Source organism: Panthera uncia, unplaced genomic scaffold (assembly GCF_023721935.1).
Source record: "Panthera uncia isolate 11264 unplaced genomic scaffold, Puncia_PCG_1.0 HiC_scaffold_1285, whole genome shotgun sequence".
Taxonomy (NCBI): domain Eukaryota; kingdom Metazoa; phylum Chordata; class Mammalia; order Carnivora; family Felidae; genus Panthera; species Panthera uncia.
The window spans coordinates 788-16,598 of record NW_026057904.1 but is presented as its reverse complement, the minus strand read 5'-3'; the positions used below and the strand labels follow the sequence as shown (position 1 = coordinate 16,598).

At 32.1% G+C, this 15,811-nt stretch overlaps 1 protein-coding gene across 1 annotated transcript in view; it reads left to right on the top strand.

The window, feature by feature from the left end:
* The window catches only part of LOC125916877 (mitogen-activated protein kinase 10-like), an 83,706-nt gene extending 68,478 nt beyond the window's left edge, over positions 1-15,228 (top strand). Inside the window, exon 7 of the mRNA XM_049623139.1 lies at positions 14,346-15,228. Within this exon, the coding sequence (XP_049479096.1) occupies positions 14,346-14,578 (233 nt within the window). The 3' untranslated portion in view covers positions 14,579-15,228. The remainder of the gene's footprint in view (positions 1-14,345) is intronic.
* The last annotated feature ends 583 nt before the right edge of the window (positions 15,229-15,811 follow it).

Here is a 15,811-nt window from a genome sequence, read left to right as displayed (position 1 = left end):
TGAGTTAATTCAGTTGCATAGCAGAGAGGGCCCTGACTTGTGTTCTTCCCACTTCAATGTTTTAAAACACTAATGATCTTAAGACTGGCCTCCTAGCCAGTCAGTAAAAGGTCAGACCATTGCTCAATCGCATGAGTAACCAAGTGTTTTCATTTATTTGCTGTTCTATTCCTATCTTCTTGTTTATCTTCATTTCATTTTTGTTTTCAGTTGACATGTGGTCAGTAGGGTGCATCATGGGAGAAATGATAAAAGGTGCAGTGCTCTTTCCTGGCACTGATCGTATCCTTCTTAGCAGCCAGTGGTCTCTATGGGTATCTTTCTCAATCAGTTCCCTTTGGCCTCAGACACAACACTGCTGATGGTATATATTCACTGCCTTTGGTTCTAAGAGACTCCAATGTCAAATATTTACCAGCTGGCATCATGGTAGAGTAACCTTGCCTCCTAGCTAGATCTTATGGGGATAATACAGTATCAAATATGAAACATTCAGCATGCTTTCAAAAGGTCTGCCTTAAAATTCAGTCCTATGAAACTTGTAACAGTGATATGCTCTTCTCTATTGTTTTTTTGTTGTAGATGTTTTAAAATTAAGTTATATTCATAGCTAGATAATAAATGACAAAATATTTCAGCTTTAAGACTGGAGATTTATTCTTTTAAGAAATATTCACTTGACATGGAAATCTTTTTTTTTTTAATTTTTATGTTTATTTATTTTTGACAGACAGAGAGAGACAGAGCACAAATGGGGGAAGGGCAGAGAGAGAGGGAGATACAGAATCCAAAACAGGCTCCAGGCTCTGAGCTTTGACATGGAAATCTTTAATCAGATTTATTTTCACCCTCAAATACGATAGGTTTATTTTAACATATATTCATGCATGCATATGAGTTTCGTTTTAAGATTAACCTCTTTCAAAATTTTTTCTGTCATTTACTTCATTTCTAGGAATAATAGATCCAATTCCTTGTTCTTATTTTATCTACATTATTAACAAGTGCAAAAATTAAAACCTCATTAATTAATAATGATTATATAAAATATCTGAAGAAACAAATTTCTATCAATTGAATAAGTAAATCTTCTGTTAAGATACCAGAGGCTCTGCACATTAAATAGATACAGACAATGTGTTATTAGCATATGGGTGTATAATAATCTATTTCCTTAATTTAAATATTTTCTTACACTCAAGTCACTTATAAAGATATTATGTCCTCATCAAACTGAGGATAAAACCTCTGCTTATATGACCATGATTCAAAAATCAAATCAAATCTATAATAATGGGGTTTTAATATATAATTAATAGAAACTTAGTTACTAACACAGTGTATCCTAACGATATTATGATTAACTATTAGCTTTGGGGATTAATATATTACTTATATGGATATATGTAGTTTCATATATATATTCTCTGTATGTATTAAAATACCAGTTTGGGAAATGACTGTGTTAGGCACTCAATTAATTTTTTTCAGTGAAAGAACTAGCCTAAAATGTTTTATTCAGTAAGAAATAAAGCTACACTGTTTTTCTCCTATTCTTTTTTCTAGTCTTAAATATGACACACATTATTTTTAAAGTTTTTCTATCTATATTGCAGTTTCGTCTTCTACATATACATTTTATTAGATAACATCTATAAATTTGCCATATTCTTGTTTATGTAATTGCTGTTTAAAAGTAAGTTGGCCTGATAAAAACTAAATTCCTTCAGATTTCTAAAAAAAAAAAAAAAAACAGGGTTTCTTTAATTCCAAAGGATTTTAAACTTTACTTTGGTCTTCGGACATGAACATGAAACAGTTCTTAAGTTTTGGCTAATTTTAGGCATTTAATTAAAATGAACTCAATCTGTTGACTTTGTATTCTGCTTTTTCAGAAGTTCATTGTGGTAGAATAATCAATGACTGAAACAAATATTTCCCACCTCTAAATTAAAATGATTGATTTTCATTACTTTCCTTACATTTTCTATTTAAAGATCAAATCAGATTTCCACAACTGAGTTATTAAGTACAGATTAACAGTTCTTAGAATCCATTTCTTGGGAGAAGTTGCTTGGATATCATTTCCAACTTGGGTATTAAGATCCCTTATAAGTTTTTCATTCTTTCTCATTGCCAAGTAGTATTCCATTGTGTATATAAACCAATTTTACAATAAATTTTATAATAAAAATATCCCTTATAAGTAAAGCTTTAGGCTGCTACTGATGTTAAAGTCTCATATGGGATGCCCTTTCAATGCCTGAGCTTGGTATTTTTATATTGAGTTATTTCTGGATTTCTTCTTATAGCGTTAACATTCCTGAAGGATAAATGCTAATTATTTTCTAAAGTGGCCCCTCTGAGTGTAAGAGGTGGTCTTTTAATGATTTCAAACATGTTGGTTTAAGTTTAAATCAGTCTTTTTCAAGCAAACAAATTATGAACTGAATATCATAAACTCTTAAAATGCAAGACAAATTATTTTTTAAATTCTCTATTATTAGAAATAAGTTATCTAAAGAATAATAAAATTATGTCTAAGTTCATTAGCTAAATAGAACCTTTAAAATGGAGTTAGTAGTATACAATATGTATATTATACATCTATACAATCCATCATTAGAAGTCGTATTATTTTAATCAACATATCCTCACTTATGTGAAGACATTCTCAAAATAAATGCTAAAAGTCCTTGTGATATGAGTCATACAAATCTTCTTCTTTTATAAATCAATTCAACAGCAAAACTTAAGATATTAATAAGGCCTTATACCCTTTACCTTTTATTTCTAAAAGAGTTCAACACATTATTTTTAGCATTGAGAAATTTAGATAGCTAAAAGCAGTTCTTTTTTTTTAATGTTTACTTTTGAGAGAGAGAGAGGCATGTGCGCTCACATGCAAGCGGGGGAGGGACAGAGAGAGGGGGACAGAGGATCTGAAGCAGGCTTTCTACTGACAGCACAGAGCCCCATATGGGGCTGGAACTCACTAACGGTGAGGTCATGACCTGATTTGAAGTAGGACACTTCACCGACTGAGTCACCCAGGCACCCCTAAAAGCAGTTCTTAAAATGTTGTATATTTACATGCCACTTAATTGTTAAATGTATTTTAATATATATTAATTGAATTTTATTCAAATCAAATGTTTTTAACTGTAGAAGAATCAGAACTCAACTACTGAGATGCCTCTGGGAAATTTAAAGAATTTCATCACAGCAGAAATATTTACTGTAAAAATTATAAAATATTTTATATTAAATGAGTGAATTAATATTAAATATATAGCTTTTGGATAAGATTAATAAAATGAACACATATATACTACCACTCAGATTAAAAAATAGAACTTTGAATGTCTTTGTGTGCTTCTCCCCTGTCATTTCCTCCTTTCTCCCTGGAGGTCATCACATCCTAAATATATGTTTTTACAGTCTTCTTGACTTTCCTTATATTTTTTACCACAGGTAAATTTATCCCTAAACAACATATGGTTTAGCTTCATGTGTTTTACATATGGCACAAGTCACATTATTTTTGCTACTTGTTTTTTTTTTTGAAGTTAACATTGTAGTTTTGAGATTTTTTCATGTTAATTCATCAGTTCATTTTCATTGCTGTAAAGTAGTCCAGTCTCTGAATATATTCATAGCTTCATTGTTTATAAAAGTAAAAGCAAAAACAAAAAATGGATAATCCAAAGCCTATTTGTAGGAGAGTAAATTCACTGGACTACTTTTATTTTTATAGTTCATGCATTTTTAGGTCTTAAGAATCCTTTGATGCCTTTATATTCTCTTGTAACTTTACTATGAATGTTTTAAAGTTTAATCTTTTACATTTAAGCCTTTAGTTCACTTGGAATTTATTTTTGTGTATGATGTTAAAGAGAGATCTAATTTATTTTATTTCAGTTCCACTTACTGACTAGCTTATTCTTTCTTTACTTGTCTATAATGCTGTCTCTCTCAAATTTCCACATATTGAGGGATGGGGTATTCTGGGATGCTGGGCTCTATATTCTGTTCACTGGACTGTTTGTCTATTTTGTATCACTATTACCCTTTCTTAATACAAATGTTTATTGTGTACTTATATCAGGTAAGGTAAACCTCACCTTTATTGTTTTCTTCAGAAGTATCTTAGCTATTAATGAATCATTGATTTTCCATAAACATTTTAGAATTGGCTTGCTAAGATTTCTATTGGTATTTATACTGAAACTGTGTTAAGTCTATAGATCAATATGTGGAGAATTGGATATTTAAATTTTTTTTAAATGTTTATTTTTGAGGCGGAGACAGAGCACGAGTGGGGGAAGGTCAGAGAGAGAGGGAGACACAGAATTTGAAACAGGCTCCAGGCTCTGAGTTGTCAGCACAGAGCCCAACGCGGGGCTCGAACCCACCAACTGTGAGATCATGACCTGAGCCGAAGTTGCACGCTTAACCGACTGAGCCACCCAGGCGCCCCGGGAATTGGCTATTTTAATTTAGATAATTTTTTTTCTTTCTCCTGAACACTCAAGGATCTTAGCACAAATTAATTTAGATCATTACTGTACCAACTTATATATACCCAGTGTTTACTTCTTTTTCTTTAGCCTCATACATTGACAATATTATAATATTATTGCACACAGTTAGAATTTGTTTAGATTCACCTTGATATGAAAGAATTCTATAATTTTCTTGGCTTATCACTACTTCTTGCAATTTGGCCCTTTATTTTAAGATTATTTTCCTTTTTTCAACATTAAAAATCAGCTTTGTTCTTCCACATCGACAACAATTTACATGAAAATCAAAATATGAATATAATGACTGTTACAGTAATATAAATCAAATAAAATACACCTCTGGTTTCCAGTTCCACATTTAAGAAGCTTGGAAGTAGTCACTTCATCCTAACAAGATGTAAAAAGGCTAAATAGATTGAAAATCATCAACACTCTTTGATCTGTAAGGGAGGGGAAGACATAGAGAAAACTACTGCTCCCAACCGTTAGAGAAACAGGCTAATATAGGGTTTCATGTCAAGGGTAGAAAAATCTGAACTATAATTGACAAGCTTCTAGAAACTCAGCGTGGACAACTCTCAGATTTAAAAACTCCAGGGAGAGTCAGTCGCATGGAACCACAACATTGTTAGATTTACCTCCAGGAACTTGATCAGGTTCCTACAGAAAATATGAGAGAAAGATCACCTCATTTTTCCTATAGTGGGGAGGGAAAAAGAATCAATTTTAAATACACCAGGACAATCTGTTTTTCTAATTTTTTTCTTTTTTTTTAAACCTTTATTGAGTTTTTAAATTTTAATTCCAGTAGAATCAACAGTGTTCTATTAGTTTCAGTGTATAATATAGTGATTCAAAAATTCTATACATTACACAGTGCTCTTCATGATTTGTGTACTCTTTAATCCCCATCACCTATTTCACCCATCCCCTCACCCACCTCCCCTCTGATAACCATGAGTGTGTTCTCTATAGTTAAGGATTCGTTTCTTGGTTTGTCTCCCTCTCTTTTTTCCCTTTGCTCATTTGTTTTTCTAAATTCCACATATGAATGAAATCATATTTGACTCTCTGACTGACTTATTTCGCTTAGCATTATCCTCTCTAGCTCTATCCATGTCATTGCAAATGGGAAGATTTCATTCTTTTTAATAGCTGAATAATATTACATTGTATACACCACTTACTTATCCATTCATCTATGAATTAATATTTGGGCTGCTACCATAATTTGGCCATTGTAAATCATGCTATAATAAACATAGGGGTGCATGTATCTGTTTGAATTATTATTTTTATTTTTTTGGTAAATACCTAGTAGTGCAATTACTGGATCATAAAATAGTTCTATTTTTAACTTTTTGAGGAAACTCATTACTGTTTTTCACAGAGGCTGTACCATTTTGCATTCTCACCAACAGTGCATGAGAATTCCCATTTCTGTACATCCTCACCAACACTTGTTTCTTGTGTTGTTGATTTTAGCCATTCTGACAGGTATGAGGTGATATCTCATTGTAGTTATGATTTGCATTTCCCTGATGATTAGTGATGTTGAGCATCTTTTCATGTGTCTGTTGGTCATCTATGTATCTTCTTTGGAAAAATGTCTGTTCATTTCTTCTTCCTGTTTTTAAGTTGGATTATTTGTTTTTGAGTGTTGAATTATATCAGTTCTTTATGTATTTGGGGTACAAACCCTTCATCAGATGTGTCATTTGCAAATATCTTCTTCCATTCAGTAGTTGCCTTTTAGTTTTGTTGATTGTTTCCTTTGCTGTGAGAAGACTTTCATTTTGATGTAGTTTTAATAATTTATTTTTGCTTTTATTTCCCTTGATTTGGGAGACATATCTAGAAAAATGTTGCTATGGTTGATATCACAGACATTACTGCCTGTGCTCTCCTCTAGGATTTTTATGATTTCAGGTCTCACATTTAGCTCTTCGGTCCATCTTGAATTTATTTTTGTGTACTGTGTAAGAAAGTGATCTAGTTTCACTCTTTTGCATGTGGCTGTCCAGTTTTCCCAATACCATTTGTTGAAGAAACTGTCTTTTCCTCATTGCATATTCTTTCCTCTTTTTTCAAATTGACCATATGATTGTGGATTTATTTCTGGATTTTACTTTTTTAATATTTATGTATTTATTTTTGAGAGAGAGAGAACAGGAGAGCAGTGAAGGGGCAGAGAGAAAGACAAGGGAGAGAGAATCCCAAGCCGACCTTGTGCTGTCAGTGCAGAGCCCCATGCAGGGCTCAAACTCACAACCATGAGAATCGTGACCTGGAAATCAAGAGTCAGATGCCCAATCAACTGAGACACCAGATGCCCTATTTCTAGTTTTCTATTATGTTCTGTTGATCTATGTGTCTATTTTTGTGCTGGTACCATACTGCTGTGATTACTACAGCTTTGTAGTATAACTTGAAGTCTGGAATTATGATACCTTCAGTTTTGTTTTTTTCTTCTTCAGGATTGCTTTGGCTATTTGGGGTCTTTTGTGGTTCCATACAGATTTTAGGATTATTTGTTCCAGTTCTGTGAAAAATACTCTTGGTATTTTGATAGGAATTACATTAAATCTGTAGATTGCTTTAGGTAGTATAAACATTTTAACAATATTTGTTCTTCCAGTCCATGAGCATGAAATGTCTTTTTATTTCTTTGCATTATCTTCATTTTCTTTCATTAGTGTTTTATAGTTTTCAGAGTATAGGTCTTTCACCTCTTTAGTTAGGTTTGTTCCTAGGTAGTTTATTATTTTTGGTGCAGTTGTAAATGGGATTATATTCTTAATTTTTCTTTCTGCTGCTCATTTTTAGTGATTTCTGCTCACTGTACAGATTTCTGTACATTGATTTTCTATCCTGTGACTTTACTACTGAATCCATTTGTCAGTTCTAGTAGTTTTTTTGGTGGAGTCTTTCAGGTTTTCTATTTATAGTGTCCTGTTATCTGCAAATAGTGAAAGTCTTACTTCTTCTTTACTAATCTGGATGCCTTTTATTTCTTTTTGTTTGATTACTGCAGCTAGGACTTCCAGAACTATGTTGAATAAAGGTGATGAGAGTGGACATTCTTGTCTTGTTTCTGACCTTAGGGGAAAAGCTCTCACTTTTTCCCCATTGAGGATATATTAGCTGTGAGTCTTTCATATATGGCCTTTATTATGTTGAGGTGTGTTCCCTCTAAATCTATTTTGTTGAGGGTTTTTGTCATGAATGGATATTGTACTTTGTCAAATGCTTTTCTGTGCCTATTGATATGATCATATAGTTTTTATCCTTTCTCTTATTGATGTGATATATTTTGAGATCATTTTCTCACTCCTAAAGAACACCCTTTGAAAGTCCTTTAGTAAAAGTCTTTGATGATGAAACTTTTTTTTTTTTTTTTTGAGTTTCCCTTACTTAAAAGATAGTTTTTTTGGATACAGAATTACAGATTAGTAAGTTGTTTTCTTTTGGCATTTTAAAGATAGTCTTCTCCTGGCTTTTTGTTTCCAATATTGCTGGTGAATAATTAGCTGTCCATTTGATAGTCATATTTGAATATAGTCTGTCCTTTCTCTCTGCCTTCATTTAGGATTTTTTCCTTGGTCTTTCGTTATTTGCTGTTTTTCTACCATGTAATTAAGTATAAATTTATTTTCTTTCCTTTATTTTTTTCTTTTCTTTTCTTGGAATTTCTGTTTTCATTTTTTAAAATATTTTCAGTGTCCTATTCTTTACATTATCTCCATTATAAAACTCTGGTTGAACTTCAAGTAGACATTCACTTATTCAACAAATATTGCTAAATATGTGCTGGGCACTTTTTGTCTCCAGAGATATATCAGTAAACAAACTGACTGAAATCCTTGTTGTCATGAGATTTCTGATAAAAGGCACTGTATTGAAGGGATTATAAATAGGAATAAGAGGGTCAAAGTACTAGGATGGGGGCAGAGATAGTCTCCTTTTGTTTTTTAACTTTAAACATAAAATGTTTTGTCAAGTGTGCTTTAAGTGGCATTGTTTTCTTGATCTCATATAAACCTGATTGTCCCTTCTTCATCTCCCTTTTGTTATATGTAGTGTTATACCCAGAAATGGATTTAATCAAAGGGTCTCAAATAAGAGACTACAGTTTTCCAAAACTCTCCTTAAATAGAATTTTATATTTCTGTTTAGTGTTAGGAGTTGTTTTATTACCACCTTTGTCTGAAGACACCTGGGTAGCTCTGTCAGTTAAGGGTCCAACTTCAACTCACTCAGATCATGATCTCACAATTCGTTAGTTCAAGCCCCACATCAGGCTCTGTGCTGACAGCTCAGAGCCTGGAGCCTGCTTTGGATTCTGTGTTTCCCTCTCTCTCTGCCCCTCCCCTACTCATGCTCACTCTCTGTCTCTCTCTCAACAATAAACATTAAAAAAATTTAAAGCCATTATATTTAACATTTTTAAAAGTTCTTTTTTCAGCTCTATTTTTCAGCTATAAAGTATAGAAGCCAAATTATCTCCAAGATCTCTTACCAGTTTCAAACTGTAGATAGTGTCAGATCCAGTCTTTATGAGGCCAGGATATTGTAGCTTGAGGAAGGTGTTTTGTAAAAACAATAATTTATTTATATTACAAATATCAAATTAGGTACAGAGTCTTATAAGGGATATGTGCAAATGAGAGTCCCCAAAGATAAACCTTCAATAGCTTAATAAATATTCAACTGTTGTGACAACGTATTAATATAGATTGGATTTGCTTATATGTGAAATGTCTCTTCATTTTTTGCTTTGTAAGGGAAATACAGATTACAGTAATAAATACACTTATAAGACAAAATGGACTATGCTGAAATCCATATACATCATGCTTCAGATATCAGCCTTTGGATGTTCTGTGTCCTATGGTATTCCATTCACGGCCTGCTGCCAGGGAACAAATAGCCTTTACTCAAATGGTTAGCTTTGAGGTTTTTAATGCATTTTGGCTCATAATATTTCTTCTTCCTGTACCCATTTATAATGAAAACAAATGTTAGTTACTATTGTGCATTAAGTCACTTATTCATATTTCGTGTTACTAGAGTTGGAGGGGGACTTTTGAGAGAAAAAGAACATTTTCAAATAAAAAAAAGCGTGAAAAGAATTTTAAGTAATAAAACAGCTCAAGACATAACCATGAAAATCTGGATCCAGAACTACGTCATATGTGTTTATATATATTTCTATTCTCGTCTTTAAAATTGTCCTAAGTAGTAAGAGTTCTTTTGAGGGCAAATTTTATGGTAGAGAAATAGAGTAATTATTGAATTAAATAGTCTATATTTTGAATCTTATATTGAATAGCTTTTGTACTCTTTATGAACAGCACCCCATGGGTGATAGCAACATATTGTTTTCATCCTTCCTTAGATGATGATGGGCAGAACCCCTCTCCCTCTGCTGGGAGACTGTGTATACCACTTGCTGTAATTTCCTATCATCTTTTCAAGACAGTGACATGAGGAAGAGGGATAAATGTCAGCATTTTTCTTTCACTGAAGTATTTCCAGGTGAATAACCCCTACATTTTCCATAGCAAATAGGTCTGGATTCATCTTTTGGTGAAATCGACCTTGTTCTAATTTGTGCATTAAAGTGAAATATGTTAGTACTGTATTCTTAAGTCTGGACTTAGTAATTTGTAAGAGACTTTTAGTACATTCTACACTAGTATTTCTCAAAATATAGTCCAAGGGCCATCTGGATTGCAATTACTATTGATATTTTTAAATAGCATGCTAGATCTGTGGACTCAGAATCTTGTAGATCAACATGGAAAGGGAAGGGATCTATATTTTATAAGTTCCCTATATTATAAAAATTCAAAGTTGGGAGCCACAGTTTTATATCATGACACCTAACAAATGACATGTATGTCTCCACTTCCTTATTGCACATTCATTGCAGACATTACTGATTGATTGCAGTATTCTTTCCTAAGGGGTAATATAAAGCCACACAATTGTCAACACAGTACCAAAGCTTGCAAGCTGGTTGGCTTGCAAGACAGAATAGCTTCTCCTGGAGCTTTTCTAAACAGACTGGTCTCTTGGGAAAAATTATCTTTAAAAATACAGTTACGAATTTGGAGACAAACACTGATATCCTTCAAATTTCAAAGAGATGTTAGAAATTTTTTTTTTTTCCACAAAATATTGACTATGAGGCAGAATAGACAGCAAGTCTAAATTCATGGAGGTGTCAACTCCGGAAACCATATTCATAATACCAGAAGGTAACCAAAGATGGGAAAAAACATAAAAAGAAGATACAGCTGTTTAAAAGGCATAGTAGAAATGAGGTCATTAAACAACTCTTTATGATTCCACTTAGTAGCTTCTGAAAGCTAAAATGTGCATAGAATAAATTATGTTCACAATTACGATCCAAAATACCCAGAGAAGGATAAAGCATTTTTTTGTACATTACGTTCAAGGCAGTTTGTGATAATGTTTTAGAAGCTTCCCAAACCAAGGAAGGTAAAGGAAAAGGAGACCTGAAATGTTAATTCTTAGCTAATTGATAAAATTTACTGGAATAATTTTCAATTTTGGGATTTCAGATACTTATCTTTACAATCCGTACTTACTTTGTTTTATTCATCCCTGTAGTATTATTTGTTGAAGGCATTAGTAATAGTCACTATTTGCACATTATCTTGTTATTGTACTCTATAAAATCAAACTTTTGGTAATATGACTATTTTTCATATAGTGAATTTAGAATTAGATAAGGAAATTGTCAAATAGTTCCTCATAGATGACATTTTTTTCACTTGTATTAAATGACTTTGATAATTATGTTAAGCATGATAATTTCTAAAATAGTAGATCAAAAATATAAAATATGTGTATTTATTGCTTTTTTGATAACTGCACAGGCAGGAATCTATAAATATTCAGATCCTAACTCAGTGTAAAAATGATGACTTTTGAGTGTTGTAAAATAAATAAATCCTTTCACAAAAATAATTTTGGCCTTCTTTAAAAAATATTTATGATGTTTTTAACACATAATCATAAACATCTAGTTAATATTTGATGTACTTTTAGAAATATGATCATTGTGGAAATCTGATAATTTTAAAATTCCTTTAAAATTCGTCACCTTGTTTTCTATTTAAAATATTAATAAAATTAATTATTTTATGTGTGAATATGTTGACCTGATAGACGAGGGATACCTTTTCAGAGATATTTTTTTGAGCCTGTGACAAGCATACTATCAATTTTATGGTGAAATTAAAGCAATTTCTACCACATCAATTCCAAACTTGCTCCTTTCCTTACTTGAATTCTTGGAACAAGTACTGGACTTGGAGCCAGGAGATATGACTTCTAATCTTGGCTTTTATTTAGCTGATTATGATTATAAAGAAAAATCAGGTGGTTAACTAAGAGTAGTTGGACACAGTTGTTCATCTTGTGATCCTGTGAACATCGGGAAAGCAAGAACTTACTACTTAAATATAACTATTAGTGTTTATAAGAAGAACGAACTTGAAATGGAATGGTTAAAATAAAGGCACACACTTTTAAAGATGACTATACCACACATTTGCAGTTAGAATGTTCAACAGCACATTGTCAATAATATTCTTGTTTCCCTTCTTTTTGTAAACCATTACATCTAAGACCATAGCAAGTGTTTCATCTAAAAAGCAATCCAAGGTAGGAAGCACACTGAATGCTTCCATAGACTTTAATTATGATTTGTAAAAAGAAATATTTTGACAGTTCTTATTTAATAGCTTCCAGAATATTTGACTATCCTTAACATTTATTGTAAAAATACCATGGAATTTTATTGGGAATGCTACTTTACAAGCAATTAATTATTTTTTACTCTAGCCAAATGTAACTACAATATAATAATGTGTTGGGAGTATTTTTCCAACTTTGTTAAATGAGTCATTTATGGAAAATCTGACTGCTTCTTTGCCCTTATTTTTATTTCACATCAAGTCTTCAGAATTCTAAGGAGGTGTGACCAATGATTAAATGATGGCTTTGTAGGCCCATGATAACCTAACTGTATTAAAGAGTAGACGTCTTTTAATAACTTACAGTGTAAACGTGGAGATTTATTTAATTTTAATTATTGGCGTTTTCTATTTAAATATGTCTAAGTAGTTATAGCTTACCTATGTCCATAGTACTAACATAAGTTTTTGTCTAAGAGTAACTTTTTACTCTAACCTTTTGTAATCTTTTAGTTCCTTTATTTCTAATGAGTCTGACTTACTACTATATTCTCATGCACATAGTAACTGAGATGAACTTTTATTGAAACATGTTCTTATTTAATTGCTCTACTGTTTTATAAAGGAATATTCTTCAGTTTTTCCCAACCACATTTCACTTTTTTAATACTACGTAATCATTTATTTTTTTATTTCAGTAATTGAGAGGATATGTAATAATTTAAATTTTATTCCTTAAGATTATATGAGAGATAGAAGGGGATTAGCAAATTAGCTTGATATTATCTTTGTTTAATCTTTTATCTACTTTGCATTAAGTATTTGTTTTTGTTTAATGTAGTTAATTTTGTCTTTTGTTAGGAGTGCTGATCTTTTTCAGTCTAACTCTCCTGAAGAGCGAGGGGCAAAGTTTTTACAAATCTCAACAGAGTAATACTATAGTTAGATCCCTGAGTTGTCACAAATTACATTTGCAGAAAATAATTAATTAACACTAAAGGACAGAGTTGTAGAAAAATAAACAATGTAAGAGAGAGCACTTCCTGTGTTATTGTATTTAAGAATAATTTCTAAGGCTTCTATCATTCATTGACACATGGCAAGGACATTTGTTTGAAATCAACTTCCAGTTGGTTCTTCAGAGTTTTCATGGGTGGTTAAGGCTCTGACATATCAAAGCTCTGACATGTCTTAAGGCTCTGATATATCAAATATTAATGACAGATGAAAAAGAAAATCTCAGTCAGTGAGTGTGTCTGTCAAAGATCCTTAATTTGGGGAGTATTAGTTTTCATAGAGGGATAATATTTTCCTGAAAAAATCCCCATGCTTAATGTACTTTTGAAACACTTATACTTGGATGGAAATTTGTTAAGTTGAACATCCTGTATTTATGCTCATATCTCACTGAAAGCAATATTCAGGAATGCAGGGCACTACTATCAGAAGTAACAAAAATAGGTATGAAACTGCAACTACTTTGCTAAGTAGAATTTTTTTAACTCTTTGTTGAAGAATAATGAGTTCTTTTATGATAAAAAATTATACTGATCCCATATTTAATGCATTAGTAACATTAACAGATGATGAGATTTCCTCTTTTCTAGAGAAAAGAGGAAAAAAATCTTAAAAGGAATTTAAAACAATGTAAATGCATCTTATAAAGTATTTATGTATTTCTCATTTTTAGGAAATAAGTTATTGAGGTATTTTCACATCAAAAATATTTTTGTCGCGTTTTTCTCATTTAAATCACGTGGTTATATAGAAGTTTATCTCAATATAAGAAATTCTTCTGTTTTTTAAATACCTTTTAATATTTACAACTCAAAGACTGTTTCATGATATCCTATTTTGTTAAGTAGTGCTAATTCCCCAAAAGTGTATATATGCCACAAGTGAATTTAAAATTCCAAGAGGGTTCATTGTCTGACAATTCTGATTTGAGATTTTTGTCCTTTTTTGCTTATTAAAACTCCAGTCATGTTGATGATTACTCAGGAGTTTGAGAAGCAGTTAGTCTCCCAACTAGTGAAAAGCAAGACCTAGTAGGTCTGCTTCTTTTTGCCCTTAACTGTTCAATTCTCAGATATTGACCAGTGGAACAAGGTGATTGAGCAATTAGGAACGCCATGCCCAGAATTCATGAAGAAATTGCAACCCACAGTAAGAAACTATGTGGAGAATCGGCCCAAGTATGCAGGACTCACCTTCCCCAAGCTCTTTCCAGATTCCCTCTTCCCAGCGGACTCCGAGCACAATAAACTCAAAGGTATGTCCACCAGGGACAATTTCAGAACCACCGTGTGGGTGATGGTCTAAAGAAGCAAATGATAGAGACGCCTCTCTTTAACTACCTCAATTTAAGGAATATTTATTTAAGCTTGTTTATTTATTTTGAGAGAGTGCGTGCGTGCGCGTGAGAGAAAACAAGTGGGGGAGGGGCAGAGAGAGAGAGAGAGAGAGAGAGAGAGTCTCAAGCAGGCTCTGTGTGGTCAGCATGGAGACTGACATAGGGCTGGTACTCATGAATGGTGAGATCATGACCTAAGCAGAAATCAAGAGTCTGTTGCTTAACCAACTGAGCCAGGTGCCCCATAAATTTAAAGAGTATTTTTAGAAGACCTTTTTTAAAAAAAATTAATTAAAAGAAAAAAAATATTATTAAGGGCATGTGGCCAAGGATTTTAGAATTGTGTAGATATTCAGAGGGTAAGATAGTTATAAAGGATGTGACAGTGGTATGGGTTAATTATGTCATGAGGCTTATTTAAAATCTTAAAATTCTTTTGCAGTGTAACTCTAAAAGACCAAAGTGATATACATTGAAATCATTGTTCTAATTCTTTTTATTACCTGGAGAACACTTTCAACACAAGTTTTTAGTTATAAAATCTTGGAGATGCAGGTGTTTGCATTTTCTTTTATTTATATTTTATGGAATATTTAACCACCATTTTTTCCATTTTAGAGTGACAAATGAGATTTTACCTATTCATTTTATATTCAATATAAATGCTTTCATTAATAAGTAATTCTTTCTACTACAATGTCTACAGTTATGAACTTCAATAGCAAATCTTAGTTTCTTCACCCACAAAACTTGAATAATGATGCCTTAGTCATAGGATTAGAGATAAGGGATAAATTTGCCAATGTGTAAAATAGATTATAAATAATATTCTACTTCTTGTTTTAATTTAGAACATTTTAGAGAACCTCATTTTTGAAACAAATTTTATGTTTTTCCTGTCTGAGCTCAAATGCTGCCCCTGAATATCTGTGTGAACCTGGACAAGTTATCTAATCTATCTATACCTCCTTTAACAAATGAAAGTAGAAGGTATCTACCTTAGGATCATTGGGAGGATTAACTGACTAAATATTTTGTCAAGCACTTAGCACAATGCCTGGCTCACAGTAAATACTCAATTGTCAGACATAAAAAAAATGTAATAATTATTTTTTAAAATGTAACTGTATTTATCAAAAAACAAAAAGAATCCCTGCTTTTGAAATTTTAACCCCAAATGTTGGGTGGGTAATTAATTAACT